Genomic DNA, 9,770 nt, shown 5'->3' on the forward strand with positions numbered 1-9,770 from the left:
ACACAGTTATTCATGCAGGTAAATACAGGAAACACAGTTATTCATGCAGGTAAATACAGGAAACACAGTTATTCATGCAGAAGATAACATTATTGTCTTTCTTTCAGGAGGCTGAGAGCAACCGTCTGTGTCGCAGGCTGCAGCTTAAAGACATCATTCCTGTAGAAATGCAGAGAGTCACCAAGTACCCGCTCCTACTGGACAACATCGCTAAGTACACAGGTAGAAAAACTGCACAGGTGTGGGTGTGAGTGCAGGCCTCTGTAGCTCATGATGTTGGTGAAGGGGTGGAGGAGTTTCTGTCGTACGTTAAGCAGCTGCTGGTTGTGTTTCTTTCTCTCCACGCAGGAGATGCTGAGGAGAGGCTGAAGGTGAAGAAAGCTGCCGAATGTTGCAAAAAGATCCTCAACAACGTCAACCAGGCTGTCAAAGAGGCCGAGAACAAACAGGTACAAACACTAGAATCCCTTTTATCTATCTATCTGTCTGATAGCTGTTTTTAAGAGCTGTGTTCTGTAAGTGTTTTTAGTGTCTGTTTGTAAATCTCAAATGGTTTTAGACTTCTAAAACAGTATGTTATGTGGGAGATGATCATAGCGGACAAAATGTAAAACATAGATCAGTTAGGGTTCACGTGATATTGACACTGCAGTTAAAAAAAAAAGATTAAAACCAACTTCATATCAGCAAAAAAAAAAAAATGTGGCATTTTTTTTTTGTGTGCTAGATTCCAGGGTTTGAAAAGCGTTGAACGAGTTGTGTTGTTTCTCAACAGAGGCTCGAGGACTATCAGAGAAGATTAGACCTCTCGTCTCTCAAACAGAATGAAAACCCCATGATCCTGGAGCTGAGGGTAAGAAACCAGTTAGTTATGAGCTCAACATGAACGTCTTCCCCTCATTTAGGACCAAGATATCTTGTCATGAGGTTTATTTAGGAAGCTGTTTGCTGTATTTGTTTTTTATTGAGAGTTGATTCTTGTCCTGCAGAATCTGGACCTGACCAAGAGGAAGATGGTGCATGAGGGACCTCTGTCCTGGAAAGTTAATAAAGACAAGACAATTGGTACACACACACACACACACCTGTATATGAGAATGACATAAAACAAAAATACGGTATAAACTTTTCACCAGTGTTTGAAAAAAGGGGAGGATATTCAGATTAAGTTTGTGACACAATGAAATTAAAACAAAAATATGAATAACACCTTTGTCATGTTACAGTATGTACAGCAGTACCCTTAATGTATTTATACACACACCGGTGTCGTCCTTTCAGAGCTGTACACAATCCTCCTGGAGGACATCCTGGTTCTACTGCAGAAACAGGACGAGCGCCTCGTCCTCAAGTTTCACGGCAAGAATCCGGCCACCGCCGCCGACACCAAACACATCTTCAGCCCCGTCATCAAGCTCAACACGGTCCTGGTCCGTCCGGTTGCGACTGGTAAGAACCACGACTGTGATGTTCTGAATCTTTACGGTTTAGTGATCCAAGTCCTACAATTCTTTCTGACTGTTTTTCTTACTTTGCGTTCATTAACTCCTGTGTACACAGTGCATATTTAGTAATACGTACGTATATGTAACTGTCATGTGATCCGTGTTTGCACTGTATGTCCTCTGCAGACAACAAGTCTTTCTTCGTGCTGTCCATGTCAGAGAACGGGGCTCAGATCTACGAGCTGATGGCTCAGACGGTGTCCGATCAGAGAGCGTAAGTGTCGCACCACAAACACAAACTCCAGGTTGTCTGCTTCCTGAATCTCATCCCGCTGTGTCGCCCTCCGTTCATCCAGGTGGCAGCGTCTGATCACACAGTGTGCTGACGCCGTGAAGGCCAAACCTCACGACAGAGACGGCACACCTCCAGCTCAGTCCCAGTGAGTCCACGACCTGCAGCCACTTTACACGCTGATTCTTTTGTTGTGCGACTGTTTTAAAAAATGTCTTTCTAATGTGAATGTGTTTCAGAGCTGAGCGCGACGCTTTTGAGATCATCAAACGTGGGATGCCTAAAGCGAGCAAAGATCCTAACGGCACAACAGGTGGAAGCATCCATTCTTCAGGTACAGCAGCAGTTGTTCAATTCACGTTTCTCTATTTTAGATTGTCAGAAAAGTTTATTGACATCAATTTGATCATCTTTTAAGTAATTTATCAAGCACAAACGCCCGTTACTTTCTGGTTCCAGCTTCAAAACTATGATGATTTCCTGCCTGTCTCTGGTTTATTTCATTCTAAACTATATCTCTTTCTTATTTTTATCTTATTTAATTTTATTTTATTGTTCTTTAATAAGTAATTGTTTTACTATTTTCTTACAAATACAAACAAAGGAACTATCTGGTTGTACACTAAATATACAACTAATTGAATAAATATGAAACATTTGATAAAAAATTAATGAATATAATAATTAAAATTAAATATTTTCATCAACATCAACACAAACTTTATCTCCATCAGTTTGCTCTACAGATCTTTTTAATTTCAACATACCGCTTAAACTATTTCATATTTTTTACAGCCGCCTCTTCTCCAGACATTCGAGCGCCACCGGGTCTGAACCCGTTCGACGTCATGAAATCAGAAGAGGACGAGGAAGAGGAGCTGGTCGCGGCAGACAGACGGGAGGACGGGGAGGACGATGAAGAAGAGGTGGACGAAGCAGAGCTAGAGGCCTTCCTGGACGGGCAGCTGGCAGACGGACTGCCGTTCCTGCAGGAAGTGTCACGTCCGGGCATCGCCGATGAAAACCAAGAGCACGACGCATTCGGCACAGCCTCCTCTAAAGGCGAAGAGGCTCTCAGGACATGTAAGTTACAACATAGTAAAGGGTCAGTTCACCCAAATAACAAAACATACAACTTACCTCCAGTAGAAAGTAAAGGATTATGAGATGATATGCACTTTTTTTGTGTGTCCTAGTGGCGATGCTGAAGCAGGCTCTTTTCAGCCACATGATAAGCAGAGAGGCAGAGGAGGAGAAAGAGGAGATTGTGGCCCCCAGGTGTCAGCTGCCCGGGAGCCCCGAGGGGCCCTCTGAGAGCCGAGCGTCTGCTAGTACACAGAAAGACGACCCTCAGCTCCCTGCAGGACTCACAGAGCTGTCTGAGACGCCTGAAGGCAACGGTGAGTCTTTTCCCCTTTATACTGAAGGACTAAAGGAATAGTTTCCACAAATCTGGAGTTACGCCTTTTCACTTTCGGTGTTGGTACCACGCCCTCTGGACCCAAAGCAGTTTTTGGGGCGTTTCTTTTGCTCGTGTCACATTTTCTCCTCTGTGGCGTAGTTTTTGACAGCAATGAAAAAGTCCTGCACCTCTATGGAAACAGAACAATCATGGCTAGAAGAGAGGACTCAAAACATGTCTTTTGTGCAGTATAACACAGTTACCATGCCATACATGTTGTACTTCTTTGATTATTTTTGTTTACGTGACTGTAAATTAATCATGGCTTCATAGTTGCGCTGAGGAGCTCAGAATTAATGTTCTTTACAGGATCTGGTTCAAGCAAACGGTTTATTTGGGGCGAGATTTTAAATGAGACATGTAGAATACAATGTTTTTAAACAATTTTACACTTCGTTTCGGCTGCTTTTTCTGATTGAAGCGTTCGTCGCACATGATGTGTTCAAGGGCCGTCGGTAAGAAGAAGTTTTAGAGGCTGGTCGGAGACGGAGCCAGGCTAGCTGTTTCCTCCTGTTTCAAGCCTTTGTGCTAAGCTAAGCTAACCAGCTGTTGCCCGACAGATATGAGAGCTTGGTACCAATCTAAATCTTCGCCTCAAAGGGATACCTTTTCCTTTTCACAGTTTTGTTTCTAATAAACATATGTTTCCACTCGCTCTGCTTCTCCACTCAGGTGGTTTCGTGGTTCTGGATTTCAGCGGTGGCTCCGAGGAGAGCAGCGACGATGGGGGAGTCGGAGGCGACGTGGGGATCGACATGAGGAAACTGCTATCCTCCTCCTCGCAGGCAGGGGGCGACGGCCCCAACCTCAGCCGGCAGCTTATGACCCACCTGCGCCTCCTACAGGCCGACCTGCAGTATCTGAAGGTACCGAGCATGCTCCTGACAATGTCAGCAAAGACTGTCTGTTGTTATTGTTTTGATTGAGAGACCCAAAGCAGCAGAGATGTGTTCACAAGCAGACATCCCGAGGGGATGTGTGAAGTCTCTCTGCTTTTTCCCTCTCATCTTTTGAACATTTTGCCTCGTTTCAGTTGTTTTAGTTGTGATGATGTGTTTCCAGGAAGTGGAGATGAAGTACAACGAGCTGCGACAGACGCACAGTGACACAGCTACTGACTCCGATGACAACAATGGTGTGTTTTCACTCATTGATTTTTCATCCTCTTGACATCCATCTTTTTGTACATTCACAGTGAATCTCACAACACTTTTGTTTGTGATTTTTTCAGATGGGATTCAGTGACGACAGACTTCCTTCTCTCTCGAATTTCGTGCCACACGATCACTTTCTTCCGGACGAAATCTTTGACGATTTAACGCTGATGTCGCCCCAAAAATGGAGAACTTCAGGAATGTGTCAATGGAAGAAGTTATCATCATTATTAGGAATGTTTCACTATAAAGAGGAGAGACTCTTTTTTTATATTATATATTATTAATCAACTGCATAAATTATCTTAAAACACTGGAGATATGAAATGAAAAGAAGCATGTGTGAAGTCACACGTATGAACAGCACAGATTAAGAGACATTAAAAGAGACGTGAATGATTCTCTGAGGATCTCGTTCAGGACTCACTGCTGTAAGCTTGATGTAAACGTCTGCAATGAGACACAAGGAGACAACCTCCACTGTACATATTCAGTCCAACACGCCACATAGATGAACGTGCTTAAATATAGATTTACTTATATTGTGAAAGCCTTGAAGAGCAACCGTTTAATGCCAAAATGCCCTCTCACTACACTGATTATGTTTTTAAATTCTGCAACATTCACTCCATCCCCAAATGTCTGTGGAAGTCTTTATCCTAGCTTAGCATAAAACTGGAGCTGGCCTATGTGGAAAAAGAACAACAACAACCTACCACCTCTAAAGTTCAGTGATTAACATGTCGTATCATGTTTGTTTAACCCGAACACAAACTGAAGTGTGAAAATTACTTTTAAGGGGATTTGATAGCTGGTAATAGCTGTTTTTTTATTTATTTTTTGACCAACAATGACTTTCAAGAATCTTGAAGTTGCCAAGTTTGGTGCAGAAACTTTTGCTCACGGATCGTGTATGGAAACCCGTACTATTGTTCAAGCATGTAACTGGGTTGTATGTTTCTGTACATGTTATTCTCAATCGAGAGCTTTAGAGTTGTTTGTCGGTGTAACTTTAACAGGCTAGCTGTTTCCCTCTACTTCCAGTCTTTGTGCTAAGCTAAGCGACCCCTGATTATACCATTTAAAAATAGTTATGAGAGGCTTGTGCTTATAAAATCTCATTTATTGTCCATGTTGATACACTGAACATCATTTATTTGGGGACTGGTCACAAATCCTTTTTGTTTGTTTACTGGTTGTCCTCTTGGTTTGAATGCCTGAACAAAGAGCATCAAACGCTGGTTGATTCCCAGATTTTAAATGAATGTAGCGTAACATAGCAAACATAGATCCAGATCACTGCCTGTTCATAACGAGCTGTAAACAAACCAGAAACAGAAACTCCTCGACATGTCTGCGTTTTAAATAATCCACGTTGTTTGGCTCCATGCAGATCGAGAGCAGAAAGAAAGTATTTACTACTTTATTTCCTGTCTGTTTTATCATGAATGCAGATAGAAAACACACTGTAATCTTCAGCAAAATTTTGCTGAAGTCCTCAATTGGTAGAACTGCAGCTATAAACAACAATTACTGTGTCACTGTTGGTGTTTTTCCTGGAGCACATGTAATAGATACTGAAAGACCCTCAGTCTGTGCACATGTGAATTTATTGGATTGAACTATATTGTAGAATTTATTCTTAGTTCGTCTCCAAGACTTTTTCTTTTGATTGTCATCAAACACTAAAAACTGCTTTAATTTTGATTCCCCTGAAATATTTTGAGGAGGCTTTTCTGTAAACACACTCTTCAGCCTGTTATCCTCTTTTAGGTACAAAGATTCACCCGTCAAACCTCTGCACTTCACTTTAATGGTTGGACCGAAAAGACTCAAATATTCACTGGCCACCAGACGGCACGGACGACATTACGGTTTTCATTTTTGGTCGAAAAACATGAATAAGAAAAATAAAAAACCCTAAAAAGAATATATAGACAAAAATATATTGTTATGGGCTGTTTTCCATGTAAAGGAATATAATGTACAATTCTGAATATCAAAAGCTTTTGTGTGTCGTTTTTTTTCTTCTTTTTTTACACCATGCAATCACGTACATTTTTCACACAAACTACTTAAAAAGAGGGTAAAGTATCCATGCAGCATTAATCTGTTCTATTCAAAATGTAATGTCTTTATTACATTGCTATTAACCCTGTTATTAACAAGTTTGTTGAGAACACAAATATCTCCTTTTAGCGAGGAGATTTAAAGCTGATCTGAAGGGAGAGAAAAGGTGTCATTTCATTTTTAGTTGGTCTCATGTTGGGGTTGGATGATGACGTCATTTTATTAATCTTAAAACCTGAGTCGCATTAAAGGAACAATCAACTCTGGTATCTGCATGGTCAAGTGTCCACAAAAAAGGTTTGAAAAGTCCCATTAATTAGCTAAAAGTGGGATTGTTTCATCAGTAAACTGTGCTGAGTTTCAGTCACACACCGTCACTAGTTGCTTTTAGCAAAAACTCGGTTAATCAATCCACCCATTTCATGCCACAATATAAAATATAGTTATATAATGCTGGAAAATACTTAACAATTACTTCTCCATCTTACTTTCATACTTTTGCCGGTATGATCGTTAAAGACATAAAATTAGATTTTGGTGTTAAAAATGTCTTGAAAAGTCCTAAATTTATCTTGACGCCAACATTCAGTGTTCTCAGAAAAGCCTAAAGACGTTGATGATGCTTCGTTGGGAAGATTGGAAGAATTCGTTGAAGGGCGGCGACGTAGCGGCTCAGTATATTTAACAGTTTCTGGTGCTCATAAGCAGCCAAACATACTTTTTTTATTCCCACTTTTTATGCCTTGAAACCATAAATGGTGGAAATGATTTTCAACAAACGTTTACCGACAAACGAAGGCAATTGACAAAAGGAAAAAGCACAGTAGCGACGTAGTAGCTCGGCGAAGTCGGCAAATAAACTTTGAATCATAGTCATAGCGCCACCTACTGGTACCAGTCTCTATACGTTGGATTACTAGTCTTAGTAGATAAATCAGATCCAGATCAAATGTGTTCCACCCAAATGTAAGATGTTCATAATATAGTTTAACTTTATTTTTTCTTCGGTCACTCTTGTCCATCCAATTTTTGTGCATTGCTGTCTTTGAGCTGGGGGTTTTCCCGCCACCTTTTGTACTTGGCCCTACTTTTCTTGTAGCCAAACCTGGCTATGTCCACCATGAACACCCAGGCCAGTCCGTACATGGCCACGCCGCCAAGCTTCATTACCAGCCTGGTTCTGGGGGACGTGAGCTCGCAGTAAAACATGACCGTGCCGACTCCCACGCGCACGGTGGCGAACAGCGAGATGAAGAGCAGGTCCACGGCGTCGCCCAGCAGGCCGTCGTAGAGGCCCAGCCGCCGCAGGAACCAGCGGGTCTGCAGCAGCGGGTTGGTGATCTCGCTGCCGAAGATGACGCCGCAGGTCTCGCAGCCCGACACCCCCATGAGCAGAGCCAGCAGGATGCCCACGATGCTGGCGGCGTGGTGGGCCAGCATGACGGGACCCTCGGTGTGGTGGCGCACGCACCAGCCCAGATCGAAGAAGAAGTAGCCGAGGCAGACGGCCAGGGCGAAGGTCTGGAGCTCCGTGTTTTCAGTACCTGGAGGGGTCAGGCAAGAGGGTTGAATGTTATTTAAAATACAATGTATTAAGGTCCTTGAAATAAGCGTTAATTAATATGAGACATGCACACCGGAATCGAGGAATATGAGACGTGCACACACGGAGAGGACGTGCAGGAAAAGCATATATTTACTGCAATATCATATTTTACACATATTACTGGGTGATTCCATATTTCAAAAACACAAATATTGACAATTTGTATAGTTTATTCAGTGTGGCTTTGCCAAAGCACACTGTATATTATCCATCGGGCTTAATCATACTAATAATAATCAGCTTTATCCAAAAGTTTGGCACGCCTCTCCTCACACAGCGTTGCCAACAGCGGTGTGAAAAATACATCAAAACGTGCGGCCTGATCGGGAATAGTGCGGAAACTATTTTTCGGAGAGATTCGCCCAGCGGTTTTCCCGAAAATCCCGGAAAACCCCGAAAAACAGAGCAAAATGAAGTTTGGCGAGATTCTCCTCACACAACGTTGCCAACAGCGGCGTGAAAAATACATCAAAATGTGCGGCCTGATCAGGAATAGTGTGCTATCTATTTTTCGGAGGATTCGCCAAACGGTTTTCCCGAAAATTCCCGAAAATCCCCAAAAACTGAGCAAAACTTCTCCATTCACTTGAATGGGTTCCGGCGTGAAGAGAGCTAAAAAAACACTTAACTTTGGGCCCATATTGACTAGCCGTACATTAACGTAGAAACATGATTCAAAGTTTAAAACGTAGACAAAACGCTGCACTTTATTGAGCCAAAGGGACATTTTGATAGCTATCACAGTTTTCATGAAGTCACAGATTAAGTTTCAGGAAAATTTTGTCTGTTTCAGATTTTATAATTGGTGTGTATTGCGCAGCTCGTTAAGAGCTAGAGCAGTGATTCTTAACCATGGGGCCGCGAACGCCACCTAGAGGGCGCAACAAACTTTCAGTTTTGCACCTGTGGGCCGCTAGGGCCGCATAGGTTATCAATCGAAGACACCAGAGATATTACTGTTCTCCATGAGACGCTCAGTTACAATATAGCTTCCCACCACCTGGTGGCAGTAATGCGTCAGTCAGTTGTTTAACAAGCTACAATAAGCAGAAGAAGACACTCAGCTAGCCGCTAGCCCAGGCATGGGCAAACTACGGCCGTTGGGCTTTTTAATCCGACCCGTCAAATATTGGTACAAAATTGTCCAAACTATAATAAAGACTAGAGTTCGGCAGTATACCGGTTTTAATTTCCCGTATAATATTAATTTTTCACACACCATTATACCGGTGCATAGCCAAAACAACTGCTGTCTGCTTTCAACAGGCAGCTAAACGTATTCTTTGCTGCTTAAGTCCAGCGGTCAGCGCTAGTTGTCTTATGTATTGAGAGGGAACCCTAGTCATGGTCATAACTTTATAACAACAATTAACAACACACAACAGTCTGTGACACATAAACAATTTGTAACACTAATAATTATACATTTATAAAATTTCACCGCCGAGCTGCATGCTGGGTACAGCTCGCGAGCGAGCCTGCTTGCTAGCACAACAGTCTGCTAACAGTTGGGAGAGTCTCTGTCGCTCCAGTAACGTTACATTAAAGAACAGAACAGAGCGAGGCAGGATGAGCAAAACAGACCGGAGCAGTGTTACATCAGTGTTACATCATTTAATAAATCATAAACATTATATGATTTAACCACTAGAGGGCAGCAGTGTTACATCATTTAATGAATCATAAACATTACACGATTTAACCACTAGAGGGCAGCAGTGTTAAATCATTTAATGAATCA

The 9,770-nt window shown here is 42.2% G+C and overlaps 2 protein-coding genes across 3 annotated transcripts in view; one reads left to right on the top strand and one right to left on the bottom strand.

The window, feature by feature from the left end:
- The window catches only part of arhgef12b (Rho guanine nucleotide exchange factor (GEF) 12b), a 28,179-nt gene extending 21,823 nt beyond the window's left edge, over positions 1-6,356 (top strand). For both annotated transcript variants that reach the window (XM_031874102.1, XM_031874103.1), the window contains exons 26-38: positions 108-222; positions 349-449; positions 776-853; positions 990-1,065; positions 1,282-1,449; positions 1,632-1,719; positions 1,802-1,885; positions 1,977-2,071; positions 2,533-2,820; positions 2,934-3,137; positions 3,872-4,065; positions 4,262-4,334; positions 4,431-6,356. In XM_031874102.1, the coding sequence (XP_031729962.1) occupies positions 108-222; positions 349-449; positions 776-853; positions 990-1,065; positions 1,282-1,449; positions 1,632-1,719; positions 1,802-1,885; positions 1,977-2,071; positions 2,533-2,820; positions 2,934-3,137; positions 3,872-4,065; positions 4,262-4,334; positions 4,431-4,444 (1,578 nt within the window). In that variant the 3' untranslated portion in view covers positions 4,445-6,356. The remainder of the gene's footprint in view (positions 1-107; positions 223-348; positions 450-775; positions 854-989; positions 1,066-1,281; positions 1,450-1,631; positions 1,720-1,801; positions 1,886-1,976; positions 2,072-2,532; positions 2,821-2,933; positions 3,138-3,871; positions 4,066-4,261; positions 4,335-4,430) is intronic.
- Positions 6,357-6,409: 53 nt separating this feature from the next.
- tlcd5b (TLC domain containing 5b) lies at positions 6,410-7,965 on the bottom strand. The gene has a single exon (XM_031874104.1). The coding sequence runs from the start codon at positions 7,861-7,863 to the stop codon at positions 7,432-7,434; it is 432 nt and encodes a 143-aa protein (XP_031729964.1). The 5' UTR covers positions 7,864-7,965; the 3' UTR covers positions 6,410-7,431.
- Between the last annotated feature and the right edge of the window lie 1,805 nt (positions 7,966-9,770).

Source organism: Anarrhichthys ocellatus, unplaced genomic scaffold (genome assembly GCF_004355925.1).
Source record: "Anarrhichthys ocellatus isolate YVR2014 unplaced genomic scaffold, GSC_Weel_1.0 scaffold78, whole genome shotgun sequence".
In the NCBI taxonomy this organism is placed as follows: Eukaryota; Metazoa; Chordata; class Actinopteri; order Perciformes; family Anarhichadidae; genus Anarrhichthys; species Anarrhichthys ocellatus.